The 24,464-nt window shown below is 37.9% G+C and overlaps 2 protein-coding genes across 4 annotated transcripts; one reads left to right on the forward strand and one right to left on the reverse strand.

Moving 5' to 3' along the window:
- The first annotated feature begins 899 nt into the window (after nt 1-899).
- Nucleotides 900-7,921, forward strand: PDCD2 (programmed cell death 2). Of its 2 annotated transcripts, XM_070932582.1 has the most exons (6): nt 907-1,264; nt 3,265-3,507; nt 4,640-4,771; nt 5,386-5,501; nt 6,222-6,338; nt 6,535-7,921. In XM_070932582.1, the coding sequence occupies exons 1-6, from the start codon at nt 970-972 to the stop codon at nt 6,691-6,693; spliced, it is 1,062 nt and encodes a 353-aa protein (XP_070788683.1). In that variant the 5' UTR covers nt 907-969; the 3' UTR covers nt 6,694-7,921. The 2 variants fall into 2 exon arrangements, with proteins under 2 accessions (XP_070788684.1, XP_070788683.1); XM_070932583.1 differs by lacking the exon at nt 6,222-6,338 and having other exon boundaries at nt 900-1,264.
- Nucleotides 7,922-8,585: 664 nt separating this feature from the next.
- TBP (TATA-box binding protein) lies at nt 8,586-22,034 on the reverse strand. 2 transcript variants are annotated; one of them, XM_070951085.1, is made up of 9 exons: nt 22,003-22,034; nt 15,921-16,152; nt 13,284-13,612; nt 12,098-12,185; nt 11,163-11,254; nt 10,815-10,982; nt 10,081-10,175; nt 9,111-9,234; nt 8,586-8,776 (listed from the first exon to the last, which is right to left on the reverse strand). In XM_070951085.1, the coding sequence occupies exons 2-8, from the start codon at nt 15,972-15,974 to the stop codon at nt 9,155-9,157; spliced, it is 906 nt and encodes a 301-aa protein (XP_070807186.1). In that variant the 5' UTR covers nt 15,975-16,152; nt 22,003-22,034; the 3' UTR covers nt 8,586-8,776; nt 9,111-9,154. The 2 variants fall into 2 exon arrangements, with proteins under 2 accessions (XP_070807186.1, XP_070807178.1); XM_070951077.1 differs by having other exon boundaries at nt 8,586-9,234.
- Between the last annotated feature and the right edge of the window lie 2,430 nt (nt 22,035-24,464).

The following is a 24,464-nucleotide window of genomic DNA, read 5'->3' on the forward strand; positions in this document are numbered from 1 at the left end:
GGTGTTAGGATGATCCTAAAGACGGCAAGGTCCTTGGTGCCCTCTGAGCTTGGTTGTTTTCTTGCAGACCTTTCATTACCCAACTTTCATCATTACTCATCACGATCCTCAAAACTGCCTCAAGTCACAGCAAGAATCCACTCTGCATGAATGGAGGAGCATTTGATCTCACAGCGAGAAGACCGTCGTCCTTTCCCCTCCAAAATCTGCTTACACTACTACCCGAGTTTGGAAGAGAGCATCAAAAAGCAAAAGTCCCTGTATCGAACCGATTGCACGATTCACAAGTCCAATGTATGGGACATGCTTTTTATCCGTCAGGTTTGATTCGGAAACTGCTCTCACTACAGAGTGGAGCCTTCCTCTATGCCAGGGGTCTCCAATCTTGGCAACTTTAAGACTTGTGGACTTCAGCTCCCAGAATTCCTCAGCCAGCAAGTTGGCTGAGGAATCCTGAGAGCTGAAGTCCACAAATCTTAAAAGTTGCCAAGATTGGAGACCCCTGCTCTATGCCAAGGGATGAGCAACTATGGCAGGGGTGGGCAACTGTGGCCCTTTTACAACCTGTGGATTTCAACTCCCAGAATTCCCGAGCCAGCTTGGCTGTCTCAGGAATTCTGGGAGTTGAAGTCCACAGGTTGTAAAAGGGCCACAGTTGCCCATCCCTGAACTATGGCAATTTTAGGACCTGTGGACTTCAAGTCCCAGAATTCCTGAGCCAATCGTGCTTGGCTCAGGAATTCTGGGACTTGAAGTCCACAGGTCGTAAAATGGCCATCGTTGCCCACACTTGCTACATGCTGAACTTGGGAACCGACTGCGAAGTGCAGCGGGACCGTGACAGAGAAGCCGCCGCCCCGCTAGAGGCGCTCGCTCCTCTCGCCCGGCTGCTGACATCTTCCGCCGCTTCTAGGATCTTCTGCTGCTGCCGCCGCCGCCGATTGCTTAAAAAAAAAAGAAAAGAAAAGAATGTGCTCGCACCAGGTCGAGTTGGGCTTCGTGGAAGAAGCGGCACCTTGGCGGCTGCGCAGTGACCAATTCCCTTGCAAGGTCGGAGGCAGGCCGGCTTGGCTGGGCGAAGCCGGGTTGCCGGGGCCCTCCGAGCTGCGGTGCGGCGTGTGCGGGCAGCCGTGCGCTTTCCTCTTGCAACTCTACGCGCCGGTGCAAGAGCGTGCCGAGGCCTTCCACAGGAGCCTCTTCCTCTTCGGCTGCCGCCAGCCTTCTTGCTACCGCTCCGCCGGCCCAGCCCCGGGCAGCCTGAGAGGTGAGGGGGTGCTGCACGTGGGTGGGGAATCGTCCTTTGCAAGAGTCCCACCCGAGAAAGAGTCGGGGGTGGGCCCGCAAACCCCGATTGGGACGACACAGCTCGAGCGTTCCACGCGCAGGCGTGTGTGTGTATGTATGCATACATGCATGCATGTATAGCATCTGCTAAACAAATAATTCCCTCAACACTGTCAAACTAGTTACTAAATCTGCACTACTATTAATAATCTCATCGTTCCCATCACCCATTTCCTCCCACTTATGACTGTAACTTTGTTGCTTGTATCCTTACATTTATATTGGTATTGTTTCCTGATTGCTTATTTGTACCCTAAGACTATCATTAAGTGTTGTACCTAATGATTCTTGATGAACGTATCTTTTATTTTATGTACACTGAGAGCATATGCACTAAGACAAATTCCTTGTGTGTCCAATCACACTTGGCCAATAAAAATTCTATTCTATTCTATTCTATTCTATTCTATTCTATTCTATTCTATTCTATTCTATTCTATTCTATTCTATTCTATTCTATTCTATTCTATTCTATTCTATTCTATTCTATTCTTCTGCATGTTCACTTGGGAGTTAGTTAAACATCTGCAGAGAGTGTGCAAGCGGGCTGCCTCCTGTAAAGGAAGCGGAAGTGGCTTGTAAATAGCTGGTAATAAAATCAAGTCAGATACTGTAGGTTTCAACATGCAAAAAAGACTGTTTTGGTAAGCCAGTTCTCAGAATGGTGTACAGAAGAACAGAGTTGGATGGGACTTTGGAGGTCTTCTAGTCTAACTTATATCTTCTTCAATTTTGTAGCTCAAGTAGGAGACTGTACCATTTCAGACAGATGGTGTGATTCAACCTCTTCTTAGAAATCTCCATTGATGGAGCACCCACAAGTTGGGGAATCTCACCTTCTTGTGCGCAGAGATTAATAGTGGACCTTATATATGCAAAGCATTTCTACCACCCTTTTTCTAATAAAATATGGCTTTTTTTCTGAACTCCAGGATAGACTATTGAGTTAGGTCACTATGAGCATATTAAAGGAGGCTACTGCAGCTCTTCAGGTACAACAGTGGATTATCATGATCTCTTTTGGGGTTAATTCATAAACATTTACTAAATCAGGTTTATAGAAATGGGTCCAATGTCTCATTGCAGAGGTGATTCCTAAACACTCTGGATCATTTATTTTTCTCCCGGACCATTTCACTTTGCCTTTCCAGAAGTGAATTGTCTGAAACAGGACACAGTTCATGTATTAAAAGTTAAGCACCCATAAAACTGTTGCCTTGTAATATAACTACTACACTGCATATACCAATATATAAATAATATAAATAATTGTGTGAAAGTATGTCTTGGTTATATATTGAACGTCCAAAAGAGCAGTTGATATGTCTCTGCAAAGTTTTAAAGGAGTTCTTTGAAGTGCCACCTAGCAACTTTTTCATAAAGGAACATGATCACATGTTCTGTCAGCTGCCCAAGCTTTCTTAAACAGTGGAGCATCCACAACCTGCTTCTTTTGGATTGTTTACCAAAAATTTTGGCCAGCCCCCTCAAAGAATGCAGTTTCTTCATTCAGCTGGCTCTCCCAAGGCTATCACCAACCATGCTACAGATCTCGCCTTCTGCATGATCTTGCCAAAAGGATGTACTAAAGATGATTCTGGCTTTGAGCAGAGGAAGATAGGAGACAGACGTTTCAGGGCAATACAAAACTCTATGTAAAAATGTAGCAAGGAAGTGAATGAAATAAATATTAGTGTGGCAAAACATTTCATTTATATGCTGCCTATTCTATTATTCTATATTCTTGACAATATTTTTCTATAAGACCTTCAAGAATTAAATAGAATGCACAAAGGTTAATCCCATGGCATCCCAGTGTATTGTTTTGGCACATTGTGGGCAGAGACTAAACTAGAATTACATAAGAGTAGTATGTCATGCTTATTTTTGTTAGATAATAATTTTTCCCCCTCATTTAAGTTTTTAGGAATCAGCTTCCAAGAAAGAATGATACTTATTCTTATAATCCACCGCCTGAAGAGCCACCTTTGGAAGAGTTACCTTCTGTGAATCTGCAGCTAAAATGCGGAGCTATGCTTTGCAGAGTTTGTGGTTGTTTGGGACCCAGCACATGTTCCAAATGTCATAAGGCTCATTATTGTAGTAAAGACCATCAGATCAAAGATTGGAAAGCAGGACATAAGGTATCATGTTTGCAGCCTGGTAGGTAGCTAGAAAAACTCTTGAACCATAAGAGTGCACCAAAATAATAATATAGAATATAATAAATATAAGAATGTTATGTTGACCAATAACGGAAAGCTGTAATAGTGTAATTGTGATTTTAAAGGTTAAAAATGTTGAATAAAAATATTTTTTTTAAAAAGAATGTTATGTTGGAAGATATAGTCCCTTGATTTGTGTGCATTAGCACTCATTGTAAGAGTTTATTTTCTATGTTAGTAGTTCTAAAGAATTGGAAGAGGATTAATAATTTTATATGGCAATGCCCTTTTAATGCCCTCTGTTGGTATTTTTCTTAAAGAAGCACCGTGTTCTTTAAAAGATTTCTAAAGGAAAAATAATGAACAGAGTTATCTATGTGCCTAGCTAATGGCTTAGCTGGTGGTTTTATAAATATTATTTTGTTTAATGTTATTCTTTTTTAAAAGCAAAAATGCTAGGGTTAGCATTGTCAGCTCCAGTTGGCCCTGCCATGCTATAGGGCCCTATTTGCTGCTTCCCCAATTATGCCCTTTGGTTGTTTATTTGGGAGTTTTAGCCAAAACAGTAGTTTGCTTTAAAGCTTTTTGGAAGAATTGTCATTCTTTAAAACATCAATCCATTGTTCAATTAAACATGTATACTATGGGGCTTTTTAAAAGGGTTGATTTGGCTCTCTGGAGCTCACACATCATTCTAGGTGGTATGGATTGACAGTTGTGTCAGGGAGGAGTAAGCAGGACTCAGAGAACTGAGAAACAAACTATTTGGTAGAAAGGGTTGTCATTTTTGGAGACCAGATTAGCAAAGACAGCTTCACAAAGATGCTACAATCAAGTCATTTTTCCCTGTTCTCATTAACTTCCCTGGGATACAAGCGAGCCAAGAAGTGAAAGCACAAAATGTAGCTGAAAGAGGGAGTGGAATAGATATGTGAAAATTCTATTTGAATTTTTTTTGTTTAAGGCTGTATCTGTACTGTTAAAATAAAGCCATAGTATATAGTCAATATCATTGTAAATGGAGAATGGGGGTTGTCTGGAAAATTCCTGCCTTTTCTCCACCCTCTGACAATTGTATAATAATAAAATTTAGGAGAAAGTAAATGAATAATTGGCTTCTTGTTTTATAGAAGATGTAATTCCGGATCATAAATTTCTGTTCCCCGAGTATGAAATTGTAAGAGAACATGAGGAGTTGGATTCTGCTATTGTCAATGATACAGAGCAGGAAGATTTAGGCAAAAATGAGGACACAACAACAGGTAATCTAGTAAGAAATATGAATGAGTCTATGTTTCAATGCTGTTTTTTAAATGTTTATTTTAAATTGAAGTATATCTTAAAGAATGTATAGATCTGCCCTTCAGCTTCCAAATGACAGCTTTTTTTCAAAAAAAAATTTTTTACTTAGACTTTGCTTAAAAGTAGCCTCAGACTCTGGAATTACACTCCAATACAGTTCTGACATATAAGTATGTTGTGTCAGAAATGTGTTGGAGTGTAATTGCTAAAAACGTCTGATTCATTTTCCTCTCATTTTGACATTGAAAGTAGATACCACTGTAACAGAAGTTGTAAAATGGATTTAGCATTGGTTTTAAAAAAGTACCACCAAATTCTCCTATTCCAGTTCAGATGAAAAGAGAAGAGTCTTGTAACATCAATTAGCAGTCTGGCTCTCCACAACACAGATCTCATTCTCTCCTTTTTTTTTTTGCAAGCTTCTAAGATGGACACAATCTTTTTCGTTGTTGATAGTTTTTTTTTTTTTAAATCAAATTGCACGAATACTGACTCATCCCTTAGAGACTGAGCCAAAATCATTTTTTAACAATATTTCAACATTACAACTTAAATACTGTATTTTTTTCCCCAGATGAAGCTTCTGAATTATTAGAGGACATGTCCTTGGAGATGATGGCAAAACATGAAACTCCGGAAGATAGAATTTTTCAAATATTCAAAGAAAGAATATCTTTGGAACCAGAACAGGTGTTTTAAATGTATTTTTCGTGTCCATTCATGCTTTATACTGATGTATTACTATGGGAATTGGATATGAATAATCCAGCCCAGAATTTTGTCACTTTGAATTAATTTTGTACTTCATGCTACCAAAATATTTAGATGGGAGACTAGCAACAAATTAAATGAAACTTAAAAGAGTTGGATGTTGCAAATTGAGCCATTAGTACCGTTCTGCATGGAAATGCTAGTAAGACAAAGGCCACAACATACTAAATCAATGTAAAACATTAACAAATGTGTGCATATTATGCCTCATCCTTCAGCTATGTCTTAACCAAAAAAGGGAATCATGCAGTCTTGGACTGGTTGTCATTTCCATTTGCCAAAATTGGAATTTGAAACCCAAAAAGCCTGAGCTTCAAAATATGGCTTTTATAGTTAATAGTAGAGGCTCCATATTCACGTCATTGTTAAGCTCTGCACATAGAAGGATAGAATGCAAGATGGTGATGCACTTATTAACCCTTTACAATGGCTTATGGAACAGGTTTGGGGGGGAAACTACCAAGATGATAATCACTTTAGTGGAAGCATGCTTCATACAATCCTGCACTTTAAGTAATTACATGGTACATAGAAATCAGCATTTAATACAAGATACTTCTGTCAATTGAAAAAGGGAAGAAGAATTTCTTAGTTCGTATGATATATACTCCTACAAAATCAACATAATTTTATTTTCAGGTTATCAGATACTGCAGAAATGGAGAAGGGCCCATCTGGATTTCAGGGTTAAATGTTCCTCAGGACCCAGATATTCCCAACTGTCAATGTGGTAGTAAAAGAGTATTTGAATTCCAGGTATGGACGTTTGGCAGGACTGCACATAAAAGGCCATAAAGCTGCTTTTTAACACAATTTCTTTGTTTGTCTACTTTTCTCTTGGATGTTTTAAAAAATTGATAATACAATAATACACTGAGCTTTCTAGTTATAGATTAAAGTGATTTGACTGCTTAGTTTTAAAAGCTCACTTAAAGTATCTTGTCTGTTTAAGGTGATGCCACAGCTTCTAGCTCACTTAAACGTTGACAGTCTTGGAGAAAGCATTGACTGGGGAACACTGGCTATCTACACATGTGCTGTGAATTGTGATCTAGGAAACCACTACGCTGAAGAGTTCATCTGGAAGCAGGACATTTCCAATTCTGTTTAATTTCTGCAAAGCTTAAACAGTGAGATAATTTTCTTCCGTATCATAATTTTTTCTCACCTTTTATATTCAAGCTGATAACAATGATCGCCATGAGACTAGAGAGGTGATCATTTTACTAGAACTTTGAAGTGAAAAAAATCAAATCATGATAGACATGATGTGATACATTCACTATAATAAACAATCAAGTGAGAAATGAATTGTTGTTTCCACTATTTATTTTCCTCCACTCATTCCTGAGACCATTCCCACTGCCACCCTTGGTGAAGGATCTTAAGAGCCTGTCAGAATTTGCTGTAGGTGAATTTGCTCCTGTCCCATAACCATTACCATCAGTTGCATTTTGGGCAAGATCCTCATCACTTATTTTTCATTGTGCTCATTTTGGATGCTGCCTTAGAATGATATATATCCTGAAGTAGAATGTAAGTACCCTGTTTCCCTGTAAATAACACCCAACAGGAAAATAACCCCTAGCATGATTTTTCAGAATGCTCATAATATAAGCCCTACCCTACTCCAAAAATAAACCCCCGTTAAGATTGTCAGCAGACGGAGGCATTTGGTATTGTATTTTCCCCAAAGTAAGACCTAACCAGAAAATAAGCCATAATGCGTCTTTTGGAGCAAAAATTAATTTAAGACCGGGTCTTATTTGGAGGAAACACGGTAATGGTAATATAGTCTGGTTCAAAGGACTAATTACTTTGAAATATAATTTAACAAACCAGGAAAGCTTTGGGAAAACCAGGTATAGAATGAAATTCGAAATATGGAATTCATAGTTTATTCCATTATATAACTATGGAACACTATAGTGAGATCATCCCATCCAAGAACTGATTCTTTAGTTTCTTTGATGAGAAATGGAAATAAAAGATTAGCATCTTTGAAACATACAGGTTAGTAAAAAAGCAAAGCAAGCAATTTTTTAAACTAATATTCTTCAGCATGTTGGTTGGAATATGCTGTTCATATCTGAGAAGACATCCACTCATTCAAGAGTCTAGAATTTTCACATTCATCCTGTTAGAAAAGGTTGTTTTCATTAAGAAATTGGTTGGCTTGTAGTTGACAAGTCATAAAATGAATAGTGGATATTTGTCACTGCGGTGGAAATAAACCAATGGGATGAGTCTTGAAGTGCAAATAGATAGGAAGCTTTACTTTTGAGTTCAAAGTTTCCATGATAATTTGCAATGTAATTCAATAAAAAAAATGAAAATAAGCTGCTATGTATATTTCTGAATACAGTCTGTCCCATCCTTTCATTGGCTGTGGTCTGAAATCACTCATTTATTGAAATTACTGATCAGTTCATACTAAAAATAATGATGGAGGCAAAGTCTTGTCATTTTGGTATTGAATGGCTCAACCTCTCCTTGGCCATTCTAAGAGAAGGAGGGAGGGAAGGGAAGGGAAGGAAGGTGAAGAGAAATTATATCTGAAATTCACCTACTAGCTTTATAGAGGAGGAGGGATGAGGAAGAAATGTTTTTTTCTTTTGTACTTAAATATATATAAATCACTCTCCACCCCTACCTAGTAGGAATACAGTAGTGCGGGTGGGATATGTTGACATGATATCTTTATATATACAGAATTCATTTCCCTTCTACTACAGCACCTGGTCTGCTTCATGATTTTTTTTTGTTTGTTTTTGATAATGGAAAAAACCAATTGGAAACAAGCTATTTCTATCATTAACCCATTCTTCCTCTTAATACTGGAGGGAAAAATGTTATACTGTAGCTGTAAGTCCTCTTGGAGATAAGGACCTGAAACTAAGACACTATTAAGAAACAACACAAAAATAACTGAAATGGCAAAACATTATTTTAATACTGGATTGTTAATAAAAATCTTATAAAAATCAAGTTATTTTAGCTATATGCATGCAGTTAGCACATTAAAACAGCAAAAGCAAAGTTTGACCACAAATTTTACTATTCAAATTATTTAGTCAAGTAATTATACATTTAGAATTGCTTCACAAAATGAGAAATATATACAGCCATCTGTCTTCACTAGCAAAGTTTCTGTCCTGCTGAACACTGGAAATGTAGGGAATGTGGAAGTAGGTCTAAAAGCATAAAATTAACGTTTCTGATTATAAAATCCACGGTTGAAAGAATACTGTAAGTAACCCCAGAGTTTTAAATGTTGGATAATACAGTTTAGCCAGCTTGTCAGCATAAGACTCTCAGATTTTAAAAATTAGCCATTTTAAGAGCCATAAATATAAATAAGCTCAGTTTTTCTTGTGTGAGAACACGGTGAAGCAATGCACAGTAACTTAGTGCAGACGAAACACACAATGATATGTTCCCTTCCCATGAAAAACAGGGAAAGAGGCACTATCTGGGAAAATATTCCAAGTCCTGATGTGTGTGTTACTGCTGTGCCATAATCAATACCTTTAAAAATGTGCTCCGGGTTCATGAATAAGCACATGGAACTGTTACGTTGTTTTTCTGAATCCTTTTAAAATAGGATAAATATTTTCAAATGCTTCATAAATTTCACCTCTGACTTTTGCACCTAAAAAGAAAGAGGAGTATATTTAACCACTACGTTCAGAGATTCTATGGCTACCATTATCATTAGTTTTCTAATTTTCTTAAGAAAGCATTAACAAATTGTATATGTGGAAATTGCTCATAATTCAAACCTGTGCACCAAATTCATAGAGCTTTTGCTCAGCAGGTAGAGCTGGATTCCATAGGAGGACCTTTGGCAGTAACCCATGCCCTCGTCATCACTATCTGGTGATAAAACAATACTTAACATTTATTTTAAACTGGGGCAATATGAACAATTCCTAGGGTGCTAGTTAAAAAGCCCTCTGGAAGGCTTTTTAATCTGCTTAATCTCCGAACCAGGTAGTCGAAGTCTATTCCACAAAACAAGCCATAGCAGAAAAGCATTTCCTTCTCAATTCCATGGTAATGTGGAGCTACCAACAATCGGATTCTGTTGAAAGAGGCAGTCCCACAGGCCCTGCAGCACGCAGCCATATAGGACTTCATCAGACAAAGCTTGCATTCTAAATTGCACCTGGAAACCTATAGGCAGCCAAGACTGGGCCTGTAGCACAAGTGTGGTATGTTTACTGCATCCAACACCAATTAGCAAGTGACATGGCTGTATTTTGTACCAAGTGTATTTTCTGAATGGTCTTTAAAGGCATATTAACACATTTAATTGCTGCAACATGTTAACACTACAGGACAAATAAAAATATTCAGGTAAAAAAAATAGTATATTATAATAAAGTACAAAAAAGGCACACATGAATTCATTAATATATTTGTATTTGTTAATTAGCTATTTGAAATCTCTGTTGGGTACTTTTCTGTTTGCACAGTAATTTCAAATATGGCTTACCTGTTAAAACTACCTTTCCAGAAACAAATATGAGCAGTACAATTCTTGGTTTGATCATTCTGTAGATTAAACCAGGAAACAATTCTGGTTCGTAACTGAAAGAAAAGTTAAATGTAAGCAAAATGTAAAGCTAATGTAGATTGATCAAAGTATTTGCTCAGAATAGAAATGCGTTTTTTCCTTCTGCCACATGTGGATTAAACTGGGATGATATTATGTCATATCTTACGTACCCCAGGGTCTATCTGTACTTTTTCATTATTAGTGCTAATTTCTCAATACAAAACTTTCAGGCAAAAATATACTAAGCTGCACATAAGAATTATTGAACTATTTCCAATTCTATACTGTGTGAAATTCAGTTTTCACTTTTAGAGTTGCTCAAGTAGCAATGTATCTCATCTACTTTCCATTACTACTCTTAAGGATTTAAATTACACTAATACATATTACACCAACACATATCAACAGATGATCAATTTTTTGTTCAAATAAAAAAGCTTTTTTGTTTCAGTATTGAAGAATTGAGCACAGAATGTTATACAAATTTAAAATTGTTTGAAATTATCTATACATCAAAGATATATCAGAATTGCCTATGGCTGCCCCTCTTTTGCATTCAAAGAAGTATATAAATGACCCAAAACAACTATAAGACATTTTAAATAAAACCGAGAAACATAAAGGAAAATATTTTCAATATGCATTTAAGATAACATAATTTTTTGGCCTACCTGCTAAACTGTTGATGCGTAAGAACCAATCCCTCAAGTCTGATAGGGAATTTTACATCACAACTGCCAACCATATTTTGAATTTTAAAATCCAAGAATTTTGCAGGAAAGCCCAACTTCTGTACAACTCTAGCATACTTTCTTGCAGCCAGCCTAGACTGCTCTTCACTGAAAAAAATATAAGATGCATTGTATTTCATCAAGGAAACTCTGAATGATATACATAGAGTTTGTAAATTACATACCTATTAGCTGGCTTTTAACAGATTACCTGTGTCAAATGGCCATATCTGTTGGGCCAAATGCTAATAAGTTAAATGCTGCAAACAATTGCTTCGGCTTGCATACCTTTTAGCTCCTGTGCACACCATTTTTCCAGAGCTGAATATGAGAGCTGTGGTACGTGGCTCTCTAATTCTCATAATTACAGCAGCAAAACGCTGAAACACAAAGAACAAACATTTTTATAACTAAGGTACAACAACAAAAATCCCTAAACGTACATTAATTAGTAAACTGAAGTTGCATTAATCTCCATTCTTCACTTCAAAAAAATATAAAAACATCTACAGTTACAAATACAGTACAATGTAATACAATGAATATATTAATTCCTTTTGTTCGTTTATGGAGAACACATTTCTCAAACTTGATAGCCAAAACATTGCTGTTAAGTTTGGTTTGAATTCAAGTAGAATAGATAGTACTTTTTCATCAAATTAATTCTGGAAGAGGCTGCTTTAGGAATGCTTAAATGAAAACAATTACTTATTGTTTTCATGTAATATTCCATTACTTTGTAAAATTTTTGTTTAATTGCAAAGCTTTGCCCTTGTTTCTATGCCTTCTTTTACAAGAGGGTTAACAAGATCGTCTTTCCACAATTACTACCAAAAGGGAAAGTCACAATGTAGGTTGCTTGGCATGAGGTATGAACACAGCCAGCTTTGTAAACCATTCTTGATGGCCAACTAGAAATGGGATTTAGTACTTCTGTCAAATTTTACCTTTTATTTTACCAAAACTACTGTATATCCCAACAAATGCTTATATATTTTGCAAAGTTTTTAGTATAAAATGGTTTGACACAACATGAATGCACAGAGGCATTGTTCTTTAAGGTTACTATTGCAGCCCCAAAGATCTTTCTCTTGGTTACATTTAAAAAGCATACTCAGAAATCTCCTTTGCAAGCAAGTCACGTAAACTATCAAAAGCAAAAATAGCAAACAATCATCATTGATTAATGTAACATTAATTGTCACCTCTCCATTATATCTTACCTTGGGATTGTATTCAGCATTTCGAGCACGAAGGGCAATGGTTTTGAGGTCAAGTTTGCAACCAAGATTTACTGTAGACACAATATTCCTGGAGAGAATTTAAGAGATATGTTAGGTAATCTTAAAAGCTTCAAATAAAGACACTCTACAAAAACTGATTACAAAAGAAACCATGTGAGCACTAGTTACAAGCCACAATACCAGTAAAAATCTAAACTTAAAAATCCTCAGAGACATCAAAGAAAATTTAAACAACTGAAAGAAAGTATTTTTAAATCCAAGTTAATGCACTGACATTCTGAATAAATGCCTGCAAGGTACCTGTTTTCAAAGGCCTTGTCAAGCATTCAACACAGCAACATATGCAATTGAAACATAGCCACTTGGCAGCATGAACTCAAGAATGCAGCTTGCCAACCTTGCTCTAATCCTTGAGTTACGACCACAATTGAGCAGAACATTTATGTTGCTAAGTGAAACATTTGTTAAGTGAGTTTGTCCCATTTTACAACTTCTTTTTCGCCACAGTTGTTAAGTGAATGGTTGCATTTGTTTAGTTAGTCATACAGTTGTTAAATGAATCTGGATTCCCCATTGACTCTGCTGGTCAGAAGGTTGCAATAAGGAGATCATGTGACCTTGGGACACAGCAACGGTCATAAATATGAACCAGTTGCCAAGCATCTGAATTTTGGTCACATGATCATGGGGATGCTGCGACAGCCGTAACGGTGAAAAACATTCATAAGTCACTTTTTTTGCTGTCACTGTAACTTTGAAAGGTCACTAAATGAACTGCTGTTAAGTCGAGGACTACCTGTACAGGATTAAGAGCCTCTGTGGTACAGCAGACTAAGTGCTGTTAAGTGCTAGCACTTAGCTGCCAGCTGCCTGCAATTAGTGCGAGTTCAAATCTCACCAGGCTCAAGGTTGACTCAACCTTCCATCCTTTTGAGGTAGGTAAATTGAGGACCCGGATTGTGGGGGCAATAAGCCAGCTTTGTATAGAACAACACCGCTTAGGGGGGCCGAAAGCCCTAATAAGCAGGTATATACATAAAAGAATGCAGGCTATTCTATAATGCATTGTAAGCTGTCCTGAGTCTACGGAGAAGGGCGGCATATAAATTGGACTAATAAATAATAAATAAAATAAATTTGTGAGCAGAGTGGAATCTGCACTTACTGCAGCTGCGGTACAATCCCAGAGCTTTCGGAAGCAGGGGTGGCAGGCGTTATGGGGGTCATGGGAGTCATGGGAGAGGTGTAGAGAGGTGTGGTTCCTGGTAAAGGAGCCGTTGTAAGAGTCTGTGAGTGGAAGAGCTGTGGGGTTTGACCAGATGCTGCTTGTGTTGGTTGTGAAGTGGACTGCTGTGCTGCTGCTTGTTGTTGCTGCTGCCTCTGTTGTTCTTCCAGGATAGATAAACTGTTGGTACTCTGAGCAGGTTGAGGTGTGAGCCCAGTGCCATAGGGCATCATAGGACTAAAAATAGGGATGCCTGGAGTCATTGCACTCTACAAAATAAATAGAGTTTTTAAAAGTTAAAGTTGCAATATATATGAGCTATCATGAACAAGATTAGGAATGCATCGAATTATTTAAAGAATGGCTGCTGTATTCTGGATATCATAGCAATAGCAATAAGACTTATATACTGCCTCATGGTGCTTTACAGCCCTCTCTAAGCAGTTTTCAGTCACCATATTGCCCAACAATCTAGGTTCTCATCTTACCAACCTTGGAAGGATGGAAGGCTGAGTCAACCTTGAGCCGGTGAGGATTGAACTGCTGGCAGTGGGCACAATTAGCCTGCAATATTGCATTCTAACCATTGCGTCATCATGGCTCATAGAACACAACTGAAATACAATGCACATTTATCCTGGAAGCAAGTTTAATTGCAGAGCAATTTGCTTCTGAATAACCATGCAACGGATTTTGTTCAAGATATAATACAACATAGATGTATATTCACCAAGCTGCTTTTGCAACCATATTTTAATTTTGGAACCTACTGGTTAATAAATTCGTATTCAATTCAATATTGAAACAATCAAAATTTGATTTTACCAGATATGCTTTAGCTAATCCTCAGTGTCTTTACATCAACATTTCCAAAGTTGAAGCTAGCAAGAATTCTGCCCCGTTAAATGAAAAAGGGACATCACTACACTGTTCATTTACAATTTATGCACATATCCAATAATTTATTGGGTTCGTGAAAATGGATGGTTTTGCTGCCAAATTAAATAGCACAATTTAAAAGTATTCTAGTGGGCAACAAAAATTGAACGGTGAAAAGGATTTTCAGGGAAGAAATGAACTGAAGAACAGGTCTAGAAAAAGTGGATCTCACAACTGCAGTGGAATGAAGAGCTTAGTGAGCAAACTGGCTCTATGATAATTCTGCTCCAGACAAGGAGAGGATATGAGATTGCCCAAGTGCTTCAGACAGCAACTCCTTGCAAGGAAACCCCAAGACAGCAGTCTCCATCAGATTTACAGCTCTGGGGGATGAAAGAACAGCCATCTGGTTCAAACTATAGTCAGCAGCTTTCAAAAGACAGTATGTTCACATACTTTCTTTCTAATTTCTTTTGGAAATTGTTAACTCTTTTGCAGCTATTAGGGACCCTTGCCTCCACAAGTTTTAGAGCACCAAAATGATTTTCCTTCCATCCTTAGCAGAAGAAGCTTTAACTGCAAGTTTAGGAACTTTTTGTTTTGCAGGGGAGGGAGAGAGCAAAAAGATGATTAAAATGTTGATCTTAAAAAGTTACAAATGGACTAAGACTTCAGATAAAAAATTCATTCTGGAATCAATTTATAAAAAAATTCCCACATTTTCTATGGGAAAATGCTTCTGTTTTGATGTCTTTTTTTAGAAAAAACAAAAAACTTTAAAACTCGGATACTAGAGGGAACTAAAGATTACAATTAGAGAACACTCATTTTACAGAATGAAGCAAAATATAGATTTTAGGGGATTCAGACTATATGGAAAGGGGAATTATATAATTGTGTGATTAGGTATTTTGGGTATTTGTTATTGGACCTCTGTTGACTGAATAAGGAGGGCTGAAGATTTAGAGAAGATAGAAAAGGGCTTGTGGTATGGAATGAAGATGTATTTGATTATATTGTAACAGACAAGTGATAAGCTGTTAATGCTAATAATACTTGCTGGTGATGAAGGGGAAAGTTTCCTTTTTTTTTCTTTTTACTATTGTTTAGGTTTTTTGGGAGGTTCTCTCACTTTTTTCTTTTTTAATGTACATTTGTATTAGACTTTTGAATTAGCTTTATTTGATTAAAATAATCTTTAATAAAAACTATTAGAAAAAATACAAAAAATAAAGGAGGAGAAAATGCTTTCTGTTCTGGTTCCAGTAAGGTTAGAAAGCCTTAAAATAGAGGGACAAAATCAAGAAATATGTCCGTATATCTCAAGCAGATAAACTTGAGGAATTAGTCTGTCAAGCAATTACTGTTTTGTTCATGCCAGGAGTTTCAATAGTGAAAAGTGTATAACAATAAATGGTTCTTACTGCCTTAATATCCATCACTGATCCCATTGAAAAGATAGAGATAAGAATTAACCAAAACTTGTCCTAACCTGCAGAGGCTGGCATAGCAAGTAGCAACCAATCTAGTATCGAGGTACAGATGTTATAAACACGACTGTTTTAAAATTCAAGGAAAAGAAACAGCAAAGGAAGGTAAAAAATATGGAATCCACAACCCATCCAACACTGCAGGTCTCTAAAAACTGTTTTGAAAGCTTTGTTTTTCAATAAGTTCATTAGTTTGATATATTTTTACCTGTGGGGATGCTAAACCCTGAGCATAGGGTGGCAAACTGTTGTTTTGATCCATTGCAGCAATCGGGTGTCCAATCAAATGAGGACTACTTCCAGAAATTAAATCCAGAAATCAAGCTTCACAACATCTACCTTAAGGAAGTAGCTTTCTTTAAAGCATACCAAAAACTAGTTTGCAGTCTGTATTGACATATTTGATAAAACATCAAGTATATAAAATAAAGATTCCAGACCTGAAAAAGAGAAAAAGTCACACATTACTGTGTTCAAGTAAAATTCATGACATATATTACTGCTGTGTTGCAGTAACTATTTTCCACAGATTTTCCACTATTTTCAGGTTTGCTGTTTCCAGCACCACAGGCATTGGATTCAGAAATTAATTACATATAAATATAGTTAAATAACAAAATGTCAATTAAAAATCTGCAATGATAAATCTTACCTTTGAAGCTTTCACTTAAATAAACAATGTATTAGTGCAATATAAATTTAAAATTATAGCAAAAAGTACATAGAGTTTGTGGCAAGCTTTTTCCCCAGAAAATGGGCAAAAAAAGAAATTACATTACCCACTTGACTCAACTTTGAAAACAAAGCATATTATACACATAGAAAAAACATTTAACTTTTAGTTTCTTTTTCCTGCATCAGTAGTGCCCTGAATTAAGGAATAATTTAGTTACATTTTGGAAGTATAACAAGCAACAGCAAATCAGCTTGTCACAGCTTGTTACTTTTATATTCCATTGTAACTATTAAAGAAGAACAAACCAAACAAAATAACCTAAAAATAGATGAGGTAATAAAAGAAAAAACAAAACTTACTGAGTAAATTAAAAATACTTAAATTAGTTCTGTCCTATTTTTTATTACACACAAGAAAGTCATCTACCTTCTCTTGAGGCAAATTTCTAGACAGAAAGGATTTTGCCTAGTCCTTTCACTTACATCCCTGCATACATCAATTTCCTTTGCATACATTTAGCTAGAAAATGCCTCAGAAAAATCAGAACAGTCACACCTTATTTTAAAAGAAACATTTGCATTCAAATGGATATTTGCATTCAAATGGATATTTGCATTCAAATGGATATGGTCCTGAGCAAGAATATAAGGCAAGTTTCCTCATTAAAAAGAAGAAATCTTATCAAGGAGAGGTAAACATATCCAAAGCCAGGTAAAACAAAATATTGTTCAATTTTACCCTGTGCCAGCAATTTAATAGCAGTGATTCTCGAACCGTGTTTCATGGAGGTGGCCTGTTGCAACCTTCCTCCATTCACCAACCTGCGTATTGCCTCAAATTGTTGCCTCAGCTTATTGCCTGCCAAGCCAGAGTATGTTCATCACCTCAGCTCCCACCTCCTCATGGTTCAGGACTAGTCAATGGCTTACAAAAATGGATTAGTGGCTAAAAACTGGTTTAATGAAACATACAAGAGACACTATTCACACTACTAATATTTGGAAAACTTATTATAGTAAAAAGGTCTCAAGCACAGTTCCTGACAATGAGTCAACATGTGCTGTGTTAAGTGGCACTATGATTTTGCACAAGCAGCTCCAAAAGAAAAGTACAAATAGGAAATAGGATGATAAATATCTAAAAAAGGGGGTTCATTGGAATGGGAACCTAGTCATTCCTCGATTATGCAACTATACTTATTTCTTCCCAGATATGTTTTATGCTTTTAAAGACAAAAATGTAGAGAGAGGGTTTGTTTTATCGGATAATTTTCAATTACAAAAAAAATTAAGAAACACTGGCTCATAAGTTAACGCCTATTTACTCCAAATAATTGATAAGAGCTTAAATGCACAGGTTGAGTAAAATAAGATATCAAAATATTCTTAGCAGTAACTGTTTCAAGACATGTTGTTCTGGCCTCAAAAGGTCTGCTTTGGTGTTCGATCACTCCCAGAACACACTGATCCACTGGTGATCTGAAAGATGTATTTTTTTGCTATTGCTGAATTACTCAAGAGTGATTCAGTCCAGAAAGAAGAAATAAATATAGCAGCAAAAAGGGCAAATGAATATTGAGCATGGTGTCCACCATTTTGGCTTGTTTGGGTTGCATTAAGTGAAGAGGAATTGTCATGGGCCACATATAAAACATACAAGTAATTTATATAAATAATATAATGTGAAAAGTTTATGATTTTGTGGAGCCATCTTACTAACTGTCCAGAGCCACATACAGCCCATGGGCCATAGGTTGGACAGGCCTGATATTGAGGGTGCATTTATAGAAATATAGTAACCAAATGGAAGTATGTGTTCTACATACTTTATTCTGCATGAGGTAACCTCCACTTTGAGTTTAGGTGACCCATACCGGACAGCACACTTAAAGAATGATTTAGACTGATTAAAATTGGTTTACAGAAGCATAATAAGGATGATTCAAGGCTAGAATTAAGACTAATAAAGAGAGATTGAAGGAGCTATGAGGACTATAAAACAATGAAATACTACTCTTCAAAAACCTGAAAGTACACTACAGAGAAGAAAGTTAAGACTTATAGTTCAGAGTACTGCACATAGAATAACAGATTTAAGTTATAGGAAGACTGATTTTTGACTTACAAAATCTTCCTAACAGTAAGAACAGTTCAACTGGAAAACTGACTCCCAGAGAAACTGCTGATTCTCTTCACTAAATGTGTTTTAAGATGAGCCTAAATAACCAATGATTGGAGATTATTAAATTTGAATTCCTGCACAAATCATGAATTGGCTTATGTGGATCCATCCTACTCTTAAGATTCTAACACCTTTAATAAACAAGAATCAATTAACCAGGATTACTGTACATAGTTCAATTAAATAACTCATCTGTATGTCACTCTTAGCTAGTATTCAGAAGAATTCTAGCTTACCATGACTAGTTCAGTCAGTCTCTTTGTGGTATTCCTTTTAGCAGGTGATAAAGAATCCATGAAATCTCCTTTCATTGTATATTTAGCACAAATGGAAAAGAGGATCCTTGTCACTTTCTCCCACCAAGAACAAGTTATAAAAAAATCAAGAACATGGTTATCAAATTCTAATTTGTTACAAAAGTAGTACAAGACTTTTCTATTTGCACACACTAAATAAACCACAAATCCTGTACTTTGTTTAGTCATCCCCACTAGAGAAGCCAAGTTACACTAATGGTCATTCCCACTACTAGGAGGAGTCATTTATTTTAAGAATTATGATTTAACAGTGCAGTAATGAAAATGAAAAATAAAATTTAATGCTTATTCAATTGGACACATAACTTCAATAATCTATCTTAAAACATAAATCAATACTTAAGAAATTCTCTTTCCATAAGAATTTTTACCTGCAATAACTGTAACCAAAATAGATAAGATCTAAATATCCTACCTGTCAAAAGTGAACAAGAAGGTGTGACAGCATTCCAATAAGAGCCTTGGTAGTACAGTGGTCTAAAGCACCCTGTTATTAAGACCAGCTGCCTGCAATTACTGCAGGTTCGAATCTCGCCAGGCTCAAGGTTGACTCAGCCTTCCATCCTTTCTAAGGTAGGTAAATTGAGGACTCAGTTGTGGGGGCAATAAGCTGACTTTGTATAAATATACAAAAGGATGAAGGCTATTGCTTAACGCATTGTAAGCCGCCCTGAGTCTCCGGAGAAGGGCGGCATATAAATCAAATTAAAAAAAAAAATGCTATTGGAATATAGCAAATTCCAATATGCTATTGGAATATAGCAAATGTTCCAATAAAGGAGAATATTTGTAGCTTAGGCTTGAAATGAGGGGTCCTTGGTGTCCTCTAAGCTTGTTTTCTTGCAGAAGTTTCATTACTCAAACTAAACATCAGTAATAGTAAGAACTAGAGTTTGCTCTCAGTTTAGTGGCATGCCCTGTTGGTAGGAATGGTCTTGGAGGTTCTTTAGTTGGACTTTTTACTGTTATCTTGTTTGGCAGTTCCTTGATTGGGGCATTTACTTCTTGATTGTTGGTCTGATGGTAATCTTGGTATTAATCTATGATCATCAGAGTGATGATTGATGGTGAGGAGGTGTTTGGATTTTTTGTTCACTTTTTGGCTTGTTGGCTGTCTCTTTTGCACACATGTAGATGTTGTTTACGTATATTGATGGCCAATTTGTTAGTGTGCCAGGCTTCTAAGAATTCTTTAGCATTTTTGGACTTGGCTTGTTCCAGGATGTTGAAACTATAACAATAAGTCTTAACCAATCACAAGGAAAAAAGACCAAAATACCTCCCTAAAGGGCTCAATCAAAGACCCTCCAAGACCACTCCCACCAACACAGATAGGGCAAGCACTGATGATGTTACTAGTTTGGATAATGAGACTTCTGCAAGAAAACAACCAAGCTCAGAAAAAACCAAAGACCCCTCAGCAAAATATTCTAAATTCAAAAGGACATTTCCTGTTTTGTGGTTTATGTATGGTTTTGTGTCTATAAGCAACATTAACCATAGAATTTATACATGCAGAGGACTGAACTATAAACAAGAATAGTTACACTTTGGTTACATTTTATCAATATTTGGAGGAATGTATGTACTAGTATTAATATTTAAACTAATATGTCAGTAGTATAAATGGGATTAAGAAATCTCATCTATTTCTCCTGGTTTTATCAACACAAATAAAATCAGAGCAAATATTAAACTGCCACAATTAAGTCTACAGTTCCTCTACATTTAAAACATATAAATTTATTCTCTAATTCTCAGTTTCATGAGAAAACAAAGTATGACTATGCTCATTGGGGATAACTAACCCTTTCATTTTCTACAGAATCTCTACATTGTGACCATTTCTCTGCAGTGATTTCTAAAATACTGTAAGAGGATAAGAAGAATGTCTCTAATGTATAGTAGATTGCAGAAGTGGATAAGAGATCACAACAGAAGTGGTATAAGATTTTTCTTTCCTCCCCATTACAAATAGGCGGCCACCACAGACAGATCCTATCATGAATATAATAAGCTTGAGTGGGGGGTATGATGCCTATAAATACCACTACACCTTTGAAGTGCATTTAGGGGAAAATTGCAAATGGGTGAGTCTCAAAGGCATCAAGTAGATTTGTCTGATACACTGAACTTCAAAAATCCCTTTACTATTAATTACTACATTTAAAGCAACAATGTAAAAAAATCACCTGATTTCTTTGTTAGGTCGATCCATTTACATTTAAGTACCTGAACTAGTATAGAGCCACTAAAAACAAGTTCATGCTGCTTGGGGCCATTAAGGGAAGAATTTTGGAACAGTATTCCATTGTTCCATTTAACAAAAATTTTCCCAAACGTAGCAAGACTGTCTCACCAAGTTTTGAATAAGATGAATTACATATGTCACCACCTACATATGGGGTGACTTTGCATAAGGGCAAAGTCTAAAAACTGCAAAACCATGCCATTCTTAAGAGGCCAGGCCATAGATCCGCGTTAGCCAAAGCCATCTTCAACCATCTCAGAGAGAGCTGAAAGCCCATTCAAATGACCCCTGGAATGAATTTCAGAGGCACGCATGCATGCATGCATGCATTCATACCTACTCTACTACCACCTCTTTGTTCAGCCCAGGGATAATATTCTTTCAACGGGCGAGCAAATCTTGCAAATTAGTCCTATGGGACGGAGTTTTCAGAGGCTAACCCCGTGCCCAGGGATGGGTCCGTGTGAATACACAACAGTTATCCGAGGAGTTACAGGGAACATCAATTGCATTGACTCTTCAAGGTTGGCACCTTGGCAGAGAGGGGGGGGGGAAGGAAGGGGGAGGGAGGAAGGGAAAAAAAAAAAAAAAGCAAAGCTCCCCTTCCTGAGTTTTCCCATTGAAGCGTCGCAGCGACTCAACCCCCCCCAAGCAACACTCAACGGACACGCTGACTCCACGTCCCGAAGTAACCGGGAGTGGGGTGCATAAGGGTTTGCACTGCAACCGTTTTTGGCCCAGACCTCCTCCGCTTTTGTGAAGCGCCCTAAATAAGACCCTCTCTCGGGGCCCGAGGCCGGCAGACTGGTGTCCCCCCCCCCCCGCCAGAAATAAAGGCGCAACGCTGCCGGGCCCGGCGACTTACCAGCTCCAGAAGTTCTCCCGACCTGAGCCGTGCCCCCGCGCTCGTCTCATCCGGCGGCGCGCCTCTTTTGCGTCATCAATATACCAGTCGCGGATAACCTTCACGAGCCGTTACTGCGGGCGCCACATTTCTTAAGGGCGGCAGAGAGGGCGTGAAAGCCGCCTTCCGAAAGTTGTCCCTGGAAGAAGTCGCCCGCAGCGCCGCGTCCTCCCGCCCCAGCCAATGCATGGGCCTAATGGGAATGATACATGGATTCATGCAAGGGGTTTTTGGAGGCATCGGTTTAAGAAAAATAGTTTTCCTTAAAAGCTTTCCTTCTTTAGTGGATTCTGTAATTTTTAAATGTGGGTAAAACTATTAGGGAAGACGTCCAAGTTAATTAAATAGCATCTAAACTAAAAGAGGGCATCTTGGGGCATCAGTGTGCAATATGACCCTGAAATCTCCATCCATGCATACTTGTGGCAAATTTCTTACCAACTTGAGGTGAGAAATGGAAGTGTAGGAAGTTAGCACCCACCCCTTTCCTAGAGGGATGGAATATTTTGGGAAATATTGCAAAGGCAGAGTATGTTTCCCTGGATGAGAAATGGAGAAACGTGTTTTGAAGACAGAGCAGCTCCCACCTTCCTGCTTCCCCCCCTTTTGTATATGGGCCAGAGGCAGAAACCCAATCTTTGTCAATGGACCATCTGCAACACAATAGGACCCATCTAGCAACAGAAACTAACACAATAGGACCCATCTAGCAACAGAAACTCACCAGCCAGAGCTGCTAGCTAAGACCCCCATCCCTTGGGAGTCTGACAACCAATCAGGATATTCTTTCTGGGCCCCAGGAAGTTCAAAAACAGAGAGGGCATAAAACCCGGGGACTCGCAGCATCTCGCCCTTTTCTGTTCAGGAACTCAAGCCGTGTGATCCTGTCCACCATTAACCATCTTTCCAAGCAGTCTCCATGTTTCCAGTGTCTTTTTCTCTACTTGGAGCTGAACCCAGAAGGATATTTCTTCCTACACAAGTTAGGACTAACTTTATATAGGAGTGTTGGAGAAGTTCCCCAATGTTTCTAAAAAGTAAACATTTTTGAGACAACCCCCTTCTCCCCAGCTCATACTGTGTGCCCCTATGTGTCAATGGGAAGTGTTGCCCCAGCTTCCCCACGCTATTAAAAGGTAATGGGGGGTGGGGGGTGTGTGGAAATAACAGATCCATCCCTCGAGTTTCTAAACGCCACTTGACTGTCCAGGTGCAACAAAGTTGCTAAACTGCAGAGTTGAAGGGATCAATGGAGGAGAGCACAAAATATTAAAAAAGATCCCCGGGAACAGGCAGGTAGAATTGCTCCTCTCTCTGCAAGTAATATTCGATTTACAATAGTTCATTTAGTGACCATACCTTTGTTACATCAGTATTGAAAAATGTGACTCGGGATCGTTTTTCATAGTTACAATCTTTGCAGCATCCCCATGATCATGCGACCAAATTTCAGGTGCTTGGCAACTGGTTATATTTATGACGGTTGCAGCGTCCAAGGTTAATCTGATCACCTTTTGGGACCTTCTGACAAGCAAAATCAATGGGGAAGCCAGATTCGCTTAACAGCTGGGTTACTAATTTATGAACTGTAATGATTCACTTAAGTGTGGCAAGAAAATGGGGCAAAACCCACTTAACAAATGTCTCACTTACCAACAGAAATTTTGGGCTCAATTGTGGTGGTAAGTTGATGACTATCTGTAGTCCTTACTCAGGCAGGCTGGCTTTCAATGTTCAGAAAAGCTATGATGTGACTTAGTTCTGCCCATTCTATGAATTTTCTATCAGCAACTCCCGTGTTCTAATTTCAGAATGCAGATTTCAAGAATCTCTAGAAAGAGTAATGAATCAGTTGAAGTCTGCACATATACCAGCAGTTGAATTTTTGCCAGGATAATTTCCATTTTTTGATCATTTTGTTCCAATGGCTCACCACAGGCTTTAAGGAATGCCTACAGGTGAGCCATCTCTTAGAAAATAGTACAATAGGGTTGGAAGGGATTCTTGGAGATCTTCTAGTCCAGCCCTCTGATCCCCATCCTGGAGGGCTATGGCATCGTTTTTAATTCACAAGCCAACAATTGCTGGAAAGACTGGAAGTGCGTGCTCTTCCTTTTCCAAAAATACTCTCTTTTCTAATTATGCTCAATTCAATGTTTACCCTGGCTGACGCCGTCCTGCCTAAACCTTAATCCTCACAGCAAGATCTCCGGAGATTATCTGTTGCCCAAAGCGTTCACACCACCAGCCGACCACGCTTTAGCCACAACGTTGTGCAAACCCAACTTTCACTTTCTGTTGCCTGTTGTTAACAAGTTCCGCGACGCGAACGAACAACCTGAGTTTTTTCATATCCCGCCTCGTCAGAGGGGGCGCTGTGACGAGTCAGGGCGATCGGCGTCGGGGGTGGCGACATTAGCCGC

The sequence above is a fragment of the Pituophis catenifer genome, unplaced genomic scaffold, assembly GCF_029215685.1.
Source record: "Pituophis catenifer annectens isolate HBS135680 unplaced genomic scaffold, rPitCat1.0.hap2 SCAF_1, whole genome shotgun sequence".
NCBI lineage: Eukaryota > Metazoa > Chordata > Lepidosauria > Squamata > Colubridae > Pituophis > Pituophis catenifer.

Excerpts from the sequence above, each read along its gene's own strand:
- PDCD2 (XM_070932582.1), top strand. The coding sequence starts at position 970 with ATGTGCTCGCACCAGGTCGAGTTGGGCTTCGTGGAAGAAGCGGCACCT. Across the intron at positions 1,265-3,264 it reads AGCCCCGGGCAGCCTGAGAG|TTTTTAGGAATCAGCTTCCA; the intron begins GTGAGGGGGTGC and ends CCCTCATTTAAG. Across the intron at positions 6,339-6,534 it reads AAAGAGTATTTGAATTCCAG|GTGATGCCACAGCTTCTAGC; the intron begins GTATGGACGTTT and ends TGTCTGTTTAAG.
- TBP (XM_070951085.1), bottom strand. The coding sequence starts at position 15,974 with ATGGATCAAAACAACAGTTTGCCACCCTATGCTCAGGGTTTAGCATCC. Across the intron at positions 13,613-15,920 it reads AGGGTTTAGCATCCCCACAG|AGTGCAATGACTCCAGGCAT; the intron begins GTAAAAATATAT and ends TTTATTTTGTAG. Across the intron at positions 9,235-10,080 it reads TGGAAAGGTAGTTTTAACAG|GTGCAAAAGTCAGAGGTGAA; the intron begins GTAAGCCATATT and ends CTTTCTTTTTAG.